The 16,828-nt window shown below is 43.5% G+C and overlaps 2 protein-coding genes across 3 annotated transcripts in view; one reads left to right on the top strand and one right to left on the bottom strand.

Annotated features, from left to right (window-relative positions):
* Positions 1-6,877: 6,877 nt before the first annotated feature.
* On the bottom strand, positions 6,878-13,027 carry LOC139160004 (zinc finger protein 271-like). 2 transcript variants are annotated; one of them, XR_011557868.1, is made up of 3 exons: positions 12,958-13,027; positions 8,154-10,745; positions 6,878-7,642 (listed from the first exon to the last, which is right to left on the bottom strand). XR_011557868.1 is itself a non-coding variant. In XM_070737495.1 (2 exons), the coding sequence occupies exon 2, from the start codon at positions 10,171-10,173 to the stop codon at positions 8,590-8,592; it is 1,584 nt and encodes a 527-aa protein (XP_070593596.1). In that variant the 5' UTR covers positions 10,174-10,745; positions 12,958-13,027; the 3' UTR covers positions 7,817-8,589. The 2 variants fall into 2 exon arrangements, 1 of the variants encoding a protein (XP_070593596.1); XM_070737495.1 differs by lacking the exon at positions 6,878-7,642 and having other exon boundaries at positions 7,817-10,745.
* A 3,123-nt stretch (positions 13,028-16,150) lies between these two features.
* LOC139160009 (zinc finger protein 850-like) overlaps positions 16,151-16,828 on the top strand; it is a 32,384-nt gene continuing 31,706 nt past the window's right edge. The window contains exon 1 of the mRNA XM_070737498.1: positions 16,151-16,252. The gene's annotated coding sequence lies outside the window, so the exon portion shown is untranslated. The remainder of the gene's footprint in view (positions 16,253-16,828) is intronic.

Raw genomic sequence — 16,828 nt, 5'->3', positions numbered from 1 at the left:
AGACTGCCTTCGGCTGCACGAATCCCAGCGACCGATTAGGTCCCACAGAGTGGGCCTTCTCCGGGTCCTGTCAACTAAACAATGTCAGTTGGTGGGCCCCAGAGGAAGAGCCTTCTCTGTGGCGGCCCCGACTCTCTGGAACCAGCTCCCCCCAGAGATTAGAACTGCCCCTACCCTCCTTGCCTTTCGTAAACTCCTCAAAACCCATCTTTGTCGTCAGGCATGGGGGAACTGAGATATCTCCCCGGGGCCTATATAATTTATGTATGGTATGTTTGTATGTATGTCTGCTTAATAATGGGGTTTTTAAAAAAATATTTTAAATTGTAAATTATTAGATTTGTTATGAATTGTTTTATTGTGTTGTGAGCCGCCCTGAGTCTACGGAGAAGGGCGGCATACAAATCTAATAAATAATAACAATAATAATAATAATAATGCCTGGGGAGGGCAAAACCGGTCGTCCCCCCGGAGGCCCTCTGGAGGCCGGAAATGGCCTGTTTCCCAACTTCTGGTGGGCCCAGTAAACTCATGTTTCACCCTTCCCAAGCTCCAAAGGCTTCCCTGGAGCCGGGGGAGAGTAAAAAACCCCTCCCTCACCCCGCCCAGAGGCTCTCTGGAAGCCAAAAAAAGCCTTCCAAGAATCTCTGTGCAAGCCAAAAATCAGCTGGCCAGCACACAAATGCATGTTGGAGCTGAGCTAGGGCAACAGCTTGCATGCCAGTAGATATGGCTTTGTGTGCCACCTGTGGTACCTGTGCCATAGGTTCGCCATCACTGCCCTATACAGTGGTACCTCAAGATACGAACCCCTCGTCTTACGAACAACTCGTGATACGAACCCGGGGTTCAGAAAAATTTTGCCTCTTCTTACGAACTTTTTTCGAGTTACGAACCGGCGTTCGGAGACTGCTGGGAAGCCGCGCGGCTGTTTTAAAAGGTGACAGCCGGGCGGCGGGGCTTCCCAGAAGCCGCCTGAACGCCGGTTCGTAACTCAAACAAAGTTCGTAGGAAGAGGCAAAATTTTTCTGAACCCCGGGTTCGGTTCGGGAGGTTGCTGGGAAGCCCCCCAGCCCGGCTATCACCTTCTAAAACAGCCGCGCGGCTTCCCAGCAGTCGCCAAAAGCCGTTTTTTTGCGGGGGGGGGGGTTTGGTTGCACGGATTAATTGATTTTACATTGTTTCCTATGGGAAACAATGTTTCGTCTTACGAACCTTTCGTCTTACGAACCTCCTCCTTGCACCAATTAAGTTCGTATCATGAGGTATTACTGTACTATTATGGACAAATTTCTTCTTAAAAACCTCCAGTGATGGTATACCCACATGTTCTGAAGGCACCCCGCTCCTCTGATTAATTGGTCTCACTGTCAGGAAATTTCTTCTTATTTTCTACATTGGATGTTTGATAAGTTTCCAAGAGTCTGGGTGACGCAGTGGTTAGATTAGATTCAGCAGCACTGCAGGCTACTTCAACTCACTGCAGTAGTTCAGCAGTTCAAACCTCACCACCGGTTCAGGGTTGACTCAGCCTTCCATCCTTCCCAGGTGGGTAAAATGAGGAGCCAGATTGTTGGGGGCAATATGCTGATTCCATAAACCGCTTAGTGAAGGCTGTAAAAGCACTATGAAGCAGTATCTAAATCTAAATGCTATTGCTGTCTCACAGTTACCTCCAGTTCCGCAGGAACCACCTATTCTATACCTGTGCATTTGGTTTTTCTCTTGCTTAAGTATAAAATCTTTTTTAAAAAACACATGGTCCACCACACATGTGCACAGAAAATTTGTTTTCGAATTTCCGGTTGGCCTGTTTGGCCATTTTTCACTCTGACCCAATGACTGAACGGTAAAGTGTTTGATTTTCAAATTGAGGACTACTCTGTTGTGTCAACTTGTAAAAGTCTGTTTGCATTGTAGAGTGACATGGATGTGCGTCAGTCATGTTACAATTTTGCAGAAGTTGATCAATTTTGTTTTCTTGTGAGAGGCTAAACCCCTTCCGAGTTTTTTCAATCTGAACTCCTAGATAATCATGAATGGGCCCTAAGCTTTTCAATGTAAAATGTCTTTCTAAACCTTTTGCAAAAACTTCACTCATACGTTTGTTTGGACAGTGAAAAATGGGCCAACAGGCCAACTGTAAGTTAGTTTCCGAGTTTCTGGTTGGACCACTTTTCACCATCCCCAGGCTTCCAGAAGCCCCGGTAAGCGAAAACAGCAGAAAAGAAGGCCAAAAATCAGCTAGCCAGTACGAGCATATGCGCTGGAGCTGGCCTAGAGCAACATCTCATGTGCCCTCTGATATGGCTCTGCATGGCACCTGTGGCTCACGTACCATAGGTTCACCATCACGGCCCTATACTATTATGGATAAAATTCTTCTTTAAAAAAAGTTCCAGTGATGGTATACCCACAACTTCTGAAGGCATCCGATTCCTCTGATTGTTCTCACTGTAGTGGCTGGGCGGGAAGGGGTCAGATTGCAATTTAACAACAGAGTAGACAACAGACTAGAATAAAACAACAGAATAAACATGGCAACAGGTCAGTCAATGGGAACAGTTTGGAGCCTGGGCATGGCTTAGCTTGACTGTTACAGTATATATAAGAGAGTTGGTTTGTCCTTGCATTACAATGTTCCCTCGATTTTCGCAGGTTTGAACTACAGAGTTCCCTCGATTTTCGGGGGGGATGCGTTCCGAGACTGCCCGCGAAAGTCGAATTTCCGCAAAGTAGAGATGCGGAAGTAAATACCCTATTTTTGGCTATGAACAGTATCACAAGCCTTCCCTTAACAGTTTAAACCCCTAAATTTCCCATTCCCTTAGCAACCATTTAGATCATTACTCACCATGTTTATTTATTAAAGTTTATTTTAAAAAAAATTAATTAAAGTCGGATGAAAGTTTGGCGATGACATGTGACGTCATCGGGCGGGAAAAACTGTGGTCTAGGGAAAAAACCCGAAGAAGTATTTTTTAATTAATATTTTTGAAAAACCGTGGTACAGTGGAACCCCGACATAAGAGCTGCTCGACTTAAGAGCTACTCGAGATAAGAGCTGGGAGAGGAGAGACATTTTTTTATTTTATTTTATTTATTACTTGGATTTGTATGCCGCCCCTCTCCGCAATACGAGCCGAGAAGAGCCGGGCTGGCTTACTTTCCTTCCTTCCCGCGCTGATGCAGAGCCACTCGAACAAAGCGTCGCGCCCCTCTGATGCTTTCGGCGGCTTCCGAAGCGACGCTGGGCTCTTTTGCTGCCAAAAGCGTCAGGGGGGCGTGACGCTTTGTTCGAGTGGCTCTGCATCAACGCGGGAAGGAAGGAAAGTAAGCCAGCCCGGCTCTTCTCGGCTCGTATCCCGGCACTTGGTGAGTGGAGAGGCGGTCGCCTCCCCTGCCGCCCCACTCTGGGGGTCCTTGGCTTCTGCTGGGGGTGGGGGGATCCGAACGCTGTTTTGAATTTCACATTCCGAGTGGCCCAAACGCCAAAGGCGAACTTCCGCACCTCAGGAGTTAGCTTGCAAACGGCGCGGCTGTTTTAAAACATCGCTGCCGGCCTGGGGGGGGAGAGGGAAAGGGGGGAGAGGGGGGAGAGAAAGAGAGAGGGAGAGAGAGAAAAAGAGAGGGAAAGGGGGGGGAGAGGGGGGAGAGAAAGAGAGAGGGATAGAAAGAGAGAGAGAGTGAGAGATGCTCAGTGAGCCTTTCTTTGAAGTTGCCTTTCTTTCTTTCTTTCTCTCTCTTTCTTTTTCTCTCTTGCTCTTTCATTCTTTTTTCTTTCTCTTTCTTTCTTTCTTTCTCTTGCTTTCTCTCCTTCCTTCCCTCCTTCCATTTCTTTCATTCTCCCTCTCTATTTTTATTTCTCTTTCATTTTCTTTCTTTCTCTCTTGCTTGCTTTCTTTCTTGCTCTTTTTCTTTCTCTCTTTTACCTTCCCTTCCTCTATTTCTTGCTTTCCTTTTCCTTCCTCCCTTCTTTCCTCTCTCTACAGGATTGGGTGGCAGTGAAGTTACTCTCCCCTTTCATAAGTTTCCTTGCTTCCTTCCTCTGTTCCTGTCCCTTCACCCTTTCTTTCTTCCTTCCTTTCTTCCTTCCTTTCTTTCATTCCTTCCTTTCCTCCTTCCATTTCTTGCTTTCCTTTTCCTTCCTCCCTTCTTTCCTCCCTCTACAGGATTGGGTGGCAGTGAAGTTGAATAAATAACTACAGTTTAATGAATAAAAATAAAAGTTTGCCATGTTGATTGTTTTGGGTAAAAAGAGGAAGGGAAGGAAAGCTCTCAGCTTATCATCTTATTAATAAGTAAAGTTACATTTATTCTTGCAATGTCTTTTTGCATAATTTAGACTAACTTTGTGAGTTTTTGAGGGCTGGAACCAATTAAAATTATTTACATTAATTCCTATGGGGAAAAGTCGTTCGAGATAAGAGCTGCTCGACTTAAGAGCGCAGGTCCGGAACGAATTAAACTCGTATCTCGAGGTACCACTGTTTAGACTTTTCGCAAAGTTCGAACCCGCGAAAATCGAGGGAACACTGTATACCACGTTTAAAAAAAAAATTAATTAAAAAATACTTCGCGTTTTCCCCCCTATACCACGGTTTTTCCCGCCCGATAACGTCATATGTCATTGCCAACCTTTTCTCTGCCTTTAAAAAACATTTTTTAATAAACTTTAATAAATAAACATGGTGAGTAATAATCTAAATGGTTTCTAAGGGAATGGGAAATTGTAATTTAAAGTGTTAAGGGAAGGTTTGTGATACTGTTCATAGGCAAAAATAGTGTATTTACTTCCGCATCTCTACTTCGCGGAAATTCGACTTTCGTGGGCGGTCTCGGAACGCATCCCCCACGAAAATCGAGGGAACACTGTATTGCCTCTGTATTATATAGCTTCAGTGCTTCTGGATTCTGCCTTATAAGTATTGCATACATGCATCATGCTTTATATTACTGTATATAGAAGAGTTTCTTTTATACATGAATCCTGCTGAATTATTTACTTATGTGTTGAATTGTTGCAAAATCTAACAGAATCCTCTGATGGTTAATAAGGTTGGAATTATTATTGAAACTTTTCTCACAATCAGGGTTTCTCACCTGTATGAGTTCTCTCATGTACCACCTGGCTGGAAATTCCACATTTTTCTTGCTTACCAAGAAGTCAGTTGTAATCTACTTTCTCAAATGCTTTACAAAATCTAAGTATGCAATGGGGAGAGTCCATAGTATTTCTCTGGTTCACCAATTTAATCCCTTTGTCAAAGAATGGAATAAAGTTTGTTTGGCATGATCTGTTTTTGATTAACCTATGTTGGCTACTGGTTTGCTTCAAGGTGTTCACAGATGTTTTCCAAGATGTTACCAGGTATTAATGTCAGATTGATTTGTCTCTAATTTCCAGTCCTCAATTACAGATAGTCCTGAATTTACAACCACAATTGAGTCCAAAATTTATGTTGTTCAGTGGGGAATTTGTTGAGTTTTGCCCCACTTTACAACTTTTCTTATGTCATTTATTAAGTGAATCCTTGCTATTGTTAAACTAGTAACAGTTATAGCATAGTCGTTAAGTGAATTCGATGTTCCAATTGACACTGCTTGTCAGAAGGTCACAAGAGGATCACATGACTCTGGAACACTACAGCCCTCATAAATTTGAGTCAGTTGTCAGGCATCCAAATATAAATGACATGACCATGTGAATGCTACAATAGTCATAAGGGTGATAAATGGTGATAAGTCACTTTTTTCATTGTTGTTGTAAATTTGGTCACTAAATGAACATCTACCTCTAGTTCCCCCCATACTCCAAGGTCTTTGAAACATAGATTTCAATGGTTCTCAAATCACGTTTACTTCCTTCGGAATTCTAGGACTCAGTTCTTCCAAACCCAGTGATTTTGAATTGGTCTAGAGCCGACAGCTGTTCTCTTGCCTTACTTTTCCATGTTTTAATTTGCATTCCTAACATGTCTCAGTTCTTTTTTTGATAAGTTGAGACATGTTTTCTTTTTCTGTGAAAAAATATATGCAAAGTACCTTCTTTGCACCTTCTGGACCAGTGGCTCAAGGCGTTTACATCCACTGACCATATCTCACAGAGTGCATACTGTATTTTTCGGACTACAAGACACACATAATTTACAGGAGGAAAACAAGAAAAAAAAAGTGTGTCCTCTGTGCATTGTGTGTTCACCCTCCCCCCCCAAAGCACTCTACAATGCTCTGCATGGCCCCTTTTCTCCAAAATGGGCCCATTTTGGGGCTCCCAAGCCCTCCGCATTTCCTTTATCTCTCTTCCTCCCCCATTGACTGCCAGGGAATAGTCAGGTTACTCTTGCTGAGATGTTTGCGATGTCCATAGGGCTGTGTGAGAGAGAGAGGGGGTAGGGGAGAGAAACACCCTGAAGAAGGAAATGACAACTTGGGGGTAGCTGCCAAGAAACCTGTAATAAGGAATCCTTTCAATCATCAGGCTTTGGGAACATTGGAAGGGTTTCTGAATCATATCCATAATAAAATGAGGCATGATAAAGATGATCAGGGTAACGAATATTTAGAGCTGACCAGCCGCTGTAAGGCTCTCAGTCAAGATGATGAAATGAGAATGAGTCAGCAGGTTTACTGCCACTTTAAGAAGCTGTCTATTTAAGGGAGGTCATGAGAGGGCATTTTTCTTCTCTCCTTCTGCATCATTCTCCTCATCTGTGTTTATTTATTTATTTATTTATTTATTTATTTATTTATTTATTTATTTATTTATTAGATTTGTATGCCGCCCCTTTCCATAGACTCGGGGCGGCTCACAGCATACAATGAAACAATTCATAAAAAATCTAATACATTTAAAAAACTTTTAAAAACCCCATTATTAAAACAGACATACACACAAACATACCATACATAAATTGTATAGGCCCGAGGGGTGTGTGTGCCTCAATTCCCCCATGCCTGACAGCAGAGGTGGGTTTTAAGGAGTTTACAAAAGGCAAGGAGGGTGGGGGCAGTTCTAATCTCCGGAGGGAGCTGGTTCCAGAGAGTCGGGGCTGCCACAGAGAAGGCTCTTCCCCTGGGACCCGCCAGACGACATTGTTTAGTCGACGGGACCTGGAGGAGGCCCACTCTGTGGGACCTAATCGGTCGCTGGGATTCGTGCGGCAGAAGGCGGTCCCGGAGATATTCTGGTCCGATGCCATGAAGGGCTTTATTGGTCAAAACCAACACTTTGAATTAGGACCGGAAATTGATCGGCAACCAATGCAGTGTTCTATCTGCATTATAGTTCTACATGTACAGTTAAAGAAGATACAGTAGCTTGCTTGCCTGATTTGTGCCTACCATGTGTATGTACACTGAAATGTGATACCAAGAAAATTTAAAAAGGGAAATCATGTTTTTATTGTTTTAAATTTTAAAACTCTTGCATATGTTTAAATTTGAAATCAGTTGGACTTAAGACTCAGGCCAAAAGTCTCTTAATTTCTCCACATACCTGGCCCGGGTTGTTGGTTGTCCTTCATGTATTTTTTAAAAAATGTACCTGTCTTTTGAAATAGCGTTGGGGAAATAATCTTGGAATTCTTTGGTCTCTCGTTCCTGACACAATTTGAAACGACGTATTTGGTGCATTGAATTTCTAAAACGGTTAAGAAAAGATAAACTTTACAACTCCTCTATTTCTCTTCTCACTTTCTCCTTACATGAGGAGCCACAATCTCTAACTATAGTCTAAGTTCTCCAATTCCCAAGAAATACTGTCTGGAGAATTTTGAGGCTGAAAATCTCAAGGGCACCCAAGGACAAAAAGGCTGGGATTCTGTATTTATTTATTTATTGTTAGAGTTGAAAGGGACCATGAAGGCCATCAAGTTCAACCCCCTGCCCAAGCAGGAACCCTATAGCACACCAGTCAAGTGGCAGTTCAATCTTCTCTTAAAAATGTATGTGGCATTTCTATCATGTACCATGATAAAAGTGTAAAGAACACTCCCAAAAAAGATTTTTACATGATTCTTCAAAAATAAATATAATAATCTCCGGGTTATGAGTGTACCCTTAGGAAACATTACTTATGCGATAAGCGTCCCCTAGGGTTTACCAACAAATCCCAGAATTATGAATATTGCAGCACCACGGCAATTGTTCACCTTTATAAATGACTGCAGAACCTCTACAACATTCACACCATGGATTCTGCCCCTGCCTGGTCTTCACAGGTATTTCGCCTGAGGAGAGTCACTTATCTTGCAAAGACGTCCTCCCTGTTGCAGTTTCTTTGCCCGCATTCACAGAGAACAGAGGCCTAACATACAGCGAGATCAATAGCACGAAATATTGTGTAAGCTCGCACTTTAGGTCTCTATTCTCTACAAATTGAGATGTTGATGTTTGCAAGTGGAGGGAAGGTTTGGTCCTTTAGGCCTCCCCTCCATTTGCAAAGCACCATCCACAGTTGAGGCTCTTAAATGCTTTCTCCCCTGTGTATAAGCATACAATTTAGAAGGGTACTACTAATACTGAAGTCTTTCCCACAGTCTGGACACTCGTATGGTTTCTTTCCTGTATGAGTCCTCTGCTGTGTCACTAGGTTGAAATTCCAACTGAAACTTTTTCCATAAAGTGGACACTCATACTGTCCTGTGTGAGTCCTCTGGTGTACAAGCTGGGATCTCTGAGAGAAACATTTCCAAGATCAGGACATTCAAATAGTTTCTCTCCTGCGTGAATCTTCTGGTGTAAAACCAGGCTGGAATTCTGACTGAAATTTTTCCCACAAACAGGACATTCAAACGGTTTCTCTCCTGTGTGAGTCCTCTGGTGTTGAACCAGGGTGGAAATCTGACTGAAACTTTTCTCACATTCAGGACAATTAAAGGGTTTTTCTCCTGTGTGAGTACTCTGGTGTTCCACAAGGTGGGAATTCTGACTGAAACTTTTCCCACAAACAGGACATTCAAACGGTTTCTCTCCTGCATGAATCCTCTGGTGGCAACTGAGATAGGAACTGTGACTGAAACCTTTCCCACACTCAGAACACTTAAAGGGTTTCTCTCCGGTGTGTATCCTCTGATGTGTCACAAGGGTGGAATTGTTACTGAAGCTTTTCCCACAAACAGGACATTCAAAGGGTTTCTCTCCTGTATGAATCCTCTGATGTCTAACCAGGCTGGAGTTATCACTGAAACATTTCTCACAATCAAGACATTCAAAGGGTTTCTCTCCTGTGTGAATTCTCTGATGTGTCACAAGAGTGGAGTTGTTGGTGAAACCTTTCCCACAATCAGGACATTCAAAAGGTTTCTCTCCTGTGTGAATCCTCTGGTGTCTAACCAGGCTGGAAGTGGTACTGAAACGTTTACCACAATCAGGACATTCAAATGGTTTCTCTCCTGTGTGAGTTCTCTGGTGTATCACCAGGTTGGAATTATCACAAAAACATTTCCCACACTCTGGACATTCAAACAATTTCTTCCTGATGTAAGTCCTCTGGTGTGTCACAAGGTTGGAATTCTGATTGAAACCTTTACCACAATCAGGGCATTTAAAGGGTTTCTCTCCTGTGTGAATCCTCTGGTGTTGGATCAGGTTGGAATTCTTACTGAAACTTTTATCACAATCAGGACATTTAAAGGGTTTCTCTCCTGTGTGAATCCTCTGGTGGCCAATAAGGCTGGAATTCTGACTGAAACTTTTCCCACAGTCAGGACATTTAAAGGGTTTCTCTCCTGTGTGAGTCCTCTGGTGTTTCACCAGGCTGGAGTTGTGACTGAAACTTTTTCCACAATCAGGACACTCAAAAGGTTTTTCTCCTGTGTGAGTCCTCTGGTGTGTCACCAGGCTAGAATGCTGACTGAAACTTTTTCCACAGTCAGGACACTCAAAAGGTTTCTCTCCTGTATGAGTCCTCTGGTGTGTCACCAGGCTGGAATTCTTACTGAAACTTTTCCCACAAACAGGACATTCAAACGGCTTCTCTCTTGTATGCGTGATCTGATGTGAAAGGGGGTGAGAATTTCGACTGAGACTATTCCCAGAGCCCGGACATTTAAAGGGTTCTTCGCCTGTGTGACTTCTCTGGTGTATCACCAGGTTGGAAATATCACAGGAAAATTTCTCACAATCAGGACTTCCAAAGGGTTTCTCCTTGGTATGATTCCACATTGCCATGGTCACTAAAGCATTTATCGCATTGGGAGCACTTGTAGAGCTTCTCTCATGTGTGAGTTCTTCAAGAACCACAATGGAGTTGTTCTGATAAGAGAGGTTTTGTCACATTTAGAGCATTGTATAGTTTTTCTCTAGGCATAATCAGCTTTGATTTGCAAGTTGTATCTTTCCCACCATAGGGACATCTATGCTTTTTCACAACTAATATTCCTGACGGAGTCCAAAATATGGATGATGCCTTCTTTGATTTGGTGGTATTTTCTTCAACACTGTTTGCGCTACGTGGCTTTCCAAGTGATCTTTTACTCCCCACTAACTTCAAGATGTTTCTCTCTTTTGCCCAATGCAAAAACAATCTCTCTTGACTTTTTATGTAACGTATGCTTGAATTTCACATTCTATTTTTCCCAGCTGAAAATCTCTTCTTGATGTTCTCTAGTTTCTCTCTCACTTGCTGAGGAAGGTGACAAATTGGGTGGTTCTCTAAAGATTTGATTTCTGGACTAACTTGCTTTGCTATTTAATGTTTTCTTGTTATCCTCAGTTGTCCGGGGTGTTGCCATCCTCTTTCTCTACAAGATTCAAATAAAAGGTTATATTTAATTGTGCATAAAAAGGTTGCAGAATATGAGAAAAAAAGGGAAAAAAGTTTACATTACAATGAAAAGCCAAACATGCCACAATACTCAAAGATGCTCTTATATTAATTGTGACACATGGTAGACCACCCAGATCCAAGTTCGAATATCCATTCAATAATGAAATTAACTTGTTGACTTGGTCAATCACAAATTCCTAGCAGTGCAAAGGGTTGTTCTCAAATACAGTAAAGTGAAAAAGAAAGTACACCCTCTTTAATATCTTTGGTTTCACTTATCAGGGCATCATAAATATCATTGCTAGAGAATAGAAGAGAATAACAGAATTGGAAGGAATCTTGCATGTCTTCTAATCCAGTCTCTGCTTAAGCAAGAGACCCTTTACCCATGATGGCGAACCTTTGGCACGTGGGCCACAAGTGGCATGCGGAGCCATATCGGTAGGCACGTAACCTTAGGTCCAGCATGCATGTGCGTGCCAGCCAGCTGATTTTTGGGTCCTCAGGGCCCACTTGGAGTCGAGAAACAGGCTGTTTCCAGCCTCCAGAGGGAGTGGGAATCATAGTTCCCTCTAAGTTGAGCAGTGAGCAATCGCTCACTTAAAAATCATCATCAACTCAGAGTTTTCCAAACCTGCCCAGAAGCCGAGAGGGAAAGAGTGAGAGGGAAGGAGAGAGAGAGGAAGAGAGGAAGAGAGAGAAACAGATAGAAAAAAGAGAGGAAGGAAAAGAGAAAGAAAAAGAATGGGAGTAAGGAAGAGAGAAAGAAAATCAAAATCTAGTTTGAAACTAGCTCAACTATTTAAGTGGCATTTTGATATTGATAGAGTTGCCCTATTATGAGCTCCCTGTTATAGACACACAGTACAGTATTTTATTTTGAAATTCTCTGAGGCAAAACAGGGTGGGTTTTTTGTTTGTTTGTTTGTTTGTTTGTTTGTTTATTAATATATTTATTATTTCTGTGCCGCCCAGTCTTGAAGGGACTGCCACTCAGACACTATACTTTTCCGCCCACCCCCCCAAAAAATTAGAGGGAACACTGGTGGGAATGCCTGCTTGTTGTTCTCCCCAAGCCCCAGAGCCTTTCTAGAAGCCTAGAGAAGGTAAAAAAGGCCTTTCCCAATCACCCAGAGGTCCTCCAGTCCAGAGGACAGAAACATTCAGTTTGTCGACTTCCAGATGAATCAGAAGTTCAATTTTTTTGCTATCCCTAGGCTCCTGTCTTCTAGGAACCTGGAGAGGGCGAAAACAGCGTTCTCCTAGAAGGCCCTCTAGAGGCTAGAAATGGCCCATTTCAAGTTGGGAAATGGAATGTTTCCAGTCTCTAGAAGATCTCCGGGGGGAAGGCTGTTTTCACCCTCCCCAGACTCCGAGAAGTACTCTGAAGCCTGGGGAGACTGAAAAATGGGCATGCCATCAAATGCAGGGAGGAGGGGGGGGTCACAAGTGCCTGCACTCGGGGGGGGGCATGGAATTATGGGTGTGAGCACATGTATGACCCTCTTCTTAGAGAAGCAATTGTTGCTGCCCATGCATTTGGGAAAATTTAAAGGGCACAAGTGCCACAGATGGCATGCAGAGCCATATCTGCCAGCACGCCAGCCATTGCCCTAGCTCAGCTCCAGTCAGCTGATTGGAGGGCCTCTGGGGGGATGGGGAGGATATTTTTGCTCTTCCCATGCTCCAGGGAAGCCTCCAGAAGTTGGAAAATGAGTTGCTTCTGGCCTCCAGAAGGTCTCCGGTGGGGGAGGGACAGGGGAGGCACTTTTCATATTCCCCAAGAATTGAATTATGGTTGGGGGCACTAGCGCAGGAGTGATAGCGCACACACTTTCGGCACCTGAGGGGGAAGAGGTTCGCCATCACTGCCCTATTCAATTTCGAACAAATGGTTGCCCAATCTCCTCTTAAAACGCTCCAGTGATGGAGCACACACAACCTCTGGAGGGAAGCCATTCCCAAAGAATCAACTTTAACTTAAAAGAGACTTTTTAAAGCTTTCCACCAGCAGAATATTGCAGCTACCAGTTTCACACCAGTGGGCTGAAATTTGGGCAGGAGAGGAACCTGCAGCAGCAGCACCTGACGTGCTTCAGCCCAGTTGCTTCTCTGCTTCCAGGCCGTTGCAGGAAACCAAACAGCCCCACTTGACCGGACTCTCCTCCCACCTGTCCTCAACTCACCTTCCAACTGCTGCTTCGATCCTCGGAAGAACAGAAAAGCCACTCTGTACTCCACCTTCCTCCCATGAGAGATCCGGAAGAGGAAGTTCCTCTGCACTTCCTCTCTCCTCCCATCCCTTCTAGCAGTGCGGTCCTCGATGGCTTTTAACTCCTGTTAAGCTGAAGTACGAATGGCACAAGTGTGTTGATGGCTTTGTAGGCAAAGATGTTGTCTGATCGCCATCTAGGGACAAGAGCTAGAAAAACACACCTGTCCAAATCTCCACCGAGGCGTTTGGAAGATGCTTTTACTAATTATGCGGCAGCAGATGGTTTTCGACCCCTAGCAACCGACCTTTCCAACTGAGCCAAGTGAAATAATGAAATGTGACATTACTGGCCTTAGCTTCGTTTTTTGGTGCCCTCATTTAGGTCAGTCTTTAGGTCAGTCAGTTTCCCTGGCAAGGGTTTTTAGAAGTGATTTCCCCCGGGGTTGGGGTTCAATTTTTTTTTACTACCGGTTCTGTGGGCGTGGCTTGGTGGGTATGGTGAACCTTGGTGGGCAGGGGAAGGATACTGTAAAATCTTCATTCCCTCCCCACTCCAGGGGAAGGTTACTGCTCAATCCCCATTTGCTCTAATTCATTGGGGATTCGGGTGGCAGAGAATAGATGGGGACGGGGGACAGTCATAGGTGGTATTTGCCGTTTCCCTAAACTTCTCAAAATTTCCACTGGTCGGAACTTGCTGAATTTCACCTCTGGTTTTCCCCAATTTTTGATTCCTAAGAGGACTGGCCAAACTTGAGATGTTTTTAAACTTCAGATGGAACTGGAACTGAGGGTTTCTCTGTCTCTAACCTGGTGCTTTCTCCATTATGCCAAACTGGCTGTTCTTCCTCCCCACAAAAATATGCCCATTGACCTGTTCCTGCTGCTCCAACAGCAAATTCAAGGCTGCAGCTTTCAAGATCAATCACTCAGTTAATCAATCAGAATAAATATGGAAGGGACCTTGGAGATCTTCGAGACCAACCTCCTGCTCAAATAGGAGACCCTGTAGCATTTTAGACAGAAGTGATTGTCTAAACTCTTTTTAAAACCTCTAATGATGAAGCACCCACAACCATTGAAGGCAAGCTTTTCCATTGGTTTATTGTTCTCACTGTTAGAAAGTTTCTATTTTATTTTATTTTATTATTTTATGTTTTTGGTTGGTTGGATTTCTATGCCGCCCTTCTCTGCAGACTTAGGGTGGCTTACATAAATGAGAATAAAATATAGTACAAAAAATCCAGGTTGCTTCTCTCCAGTTGTTCCTATCAATTGATCCTTGCCTTCCCTTCTTGTTCTTTGAAAATAAGTAGACGCCCCCCTTCTTTGTGGCAACCCCTTCATTCCTCCACTCAAAATAGCCCTTCATTCCTCCACTCAAAATAGAATACCCTACGAGACTAGACTTTCAATCCTGGGCCTAGAAAGCCTAGAACTAACACGCCTTAAACAATATCTACCTATTGCCCACAAGATCATATGCTGCAACATCCTGCCTGTCGGCGACTACTTCAGCTTCAGCTTCAACCACAACAACACAAGAGCACACAACAGATTTAAACTCAATATTAACCGCTCCAAACTTGACTGTAAAAAATATGACTTCAGTAACTGAGTTGTCGAAGCGTGGAACTCATTACCGGACTCCATAGTGTCATCCCCAAACTCCTAACACTTTACCCTTAGATTATCCACGGTTGACCTACCCAGATTCCTAAGAGGTCAGTAAGGGGTGAGTACAAGTGCACGAGAGTGCCTTCTGTCCCCTGTCCTATTGCTCTCCTATATCTCCTATACCTTTCTTCTATTCCTATATCTCTTCTTCTATTCTTTCATTGATATGTTTCATTCCTATACATTCTCTTCTATTCTTTCTTAGATATATTTCTCTATGAGTATCTCCTCTATAACCTTCATCGTGTATTTTACTATGTGTGTGTGTGTGTGTGTGTGTGTGTATATATATATATATATATATATATGTGTGTGTGTGTGTGTGTGTGTAGATTGTTCTGAGTTCGGGTTTTGCCCTGTGTAATATTTTGAGTGTCTATGCGACGTTTCGGTGAAATCACATTCACCATAATCAGGCTGAAGTTTTAAGCTTCGTGCTGCTGTAAATATTCCATATTTACAGCAGCACGAAGCTTAAAACTTCAGCCTGATTATGGTGAATGTGATTTCACCGAAACGTCGCATAGACACTCAAAATATTACACGGGGCAAAACCCGAACTCAGAACAGTCTACATACATATACCCGTGAAAATCTACGAAAACAAATATATATATATATATATATATACACCCACTAAAACTCTCATTATGTATTGGACTAACTAACTAACTAACTAACTAAATAAATAAATAAATAAATAAATAAATTGGAATACTGCTATCATGTTACCTCTAGTCCTTTTTTCCATTAGGCTAGACCAGTGTTTCCCAACCTTGGCAACTTGAAGATATCTGGACTTTAACTACCAGAATTCCCCAGCCAGGATTCGCTGGCTGGAAAATTCTGGGAGTTGAAGTCCAAATATCTTCAAGTTGCCAAGGTTGGGAAACACTGGACTAGACATACCCAATTCTTATAATGGTTCTTCATATGTTTTAGCTTCCATTCCCCAAATAATCTTTGTTGTTCTTTGCATGCTTTCCTGCCAGTTTAGTATAGTCTGAAAATTTCCCCTTCTAACCCCTTGTCTAGATTGTTTATGAAGATCCAGTTTGGTGTAATGGTGAAGGCACCAGGTTAGAGACAGAGAAATGCTCAATTTTAGTCCCACCTGAAAGGAAAAACCATCTGTTCAACTTTGGCCAGTCCCTTCAGCCCTAGGAAGCAGGAAAGGGGGAAAACCCCTTCCAAGGAACCTTGCCAAGGAGACTGCAAAGATTTAAGCAATATCACATTTCACTATTTCACTTGGATCGGTTACTTGGAGTTGAAAACGTTCTGCTGCCACTTAATCAGTGAAAACATCTTCCAAACGCTTTGGTGGGGCCTGGAAAAAAATCGTGTGTTTCCACCTCCTGTCGCTAGATGGCGGTCAGGCAACATCTGTGCCTAAGAAGCCATCAATACAAGGGCGCCATCCTGGCTTACGTCTAGAAAAAGGAGTTTTTAAACCATTGCAATGCGAGGAAGGATGGGAGGAGAGGAGAAACGCAGAGGAATTTCCTCTTCCGGATGATTCGTGGGAGGGGTGGTGGAGTGCAGAGCGGCTTTTCTGTTCTTCCCAGGATGGACGCAGCCGTTGGAAGGTGAGTTGAGGGCAGGTGGGAGGAGAGTCCGGGAGCAAGTCGGGCTGTTTGTTTTCCTCCACGCCCGGAAGCAGAGAAGCAACTGGGCTGAATCATGTCAGGTGCTGCTGCAGGTTCCCCTCCTGCCCAGATTTAAGCCCAGTGGCGCTGCACGCTGTGAATCTGGTGGCTGCAATTTTTCTTCTGGGGGAAAGCCTTAAAACGTCTCTTTTAAATTAAGGTTGATTATTTGGGAATGGCTTCCCTCGAGAGGTTGTGGGTGCTCCATCACTGGAGCGTTTGGACAGCCATTTGTTTGGAATGGAATAGTCTCCTGCTTGAACAGGGGATGGACTAGAGCAGTGTTTCCCAACCTTGGCAACTTGAAGATATTTGGACTTCAATTCCCAGAATTCCCCAGCCAGCGAATGCTGGCTGGGGAATTCTGGGAGTTGAAGTCCAGATGTCTTCAAGTTGCCAAGGTTGGGAAACACTGGACTAGAGGACCTCCAAGGTCCCTCCTAAGTCAATTATTCTGTTATGGACCTGAAGTTTTCCGTGCAATAAGATCGGAATGACGAGCCACTAGTCTTTTTT

Source organism: Erythrolamprus reginae, chromosome 2 (assembly GCF_031021105.1).
Source record: "Erythrolamprus reginae isolate rEryReg1 chromosome 2, rEryReg1.hap1, whole genome shotgun sequence".
Taxonomy (NCBI): domain Eukaryota; kingdom Metazoa; phylum Chordata; class Lepidosauria; order Squamata; family Dipsadidae; genus Erythrolamprus; species Erythrolamprus reginae.
Note: the sequence above shows the minus strand (reverse complement) of the source record. Positions and strands in the feature narration are given on the sequence as shown.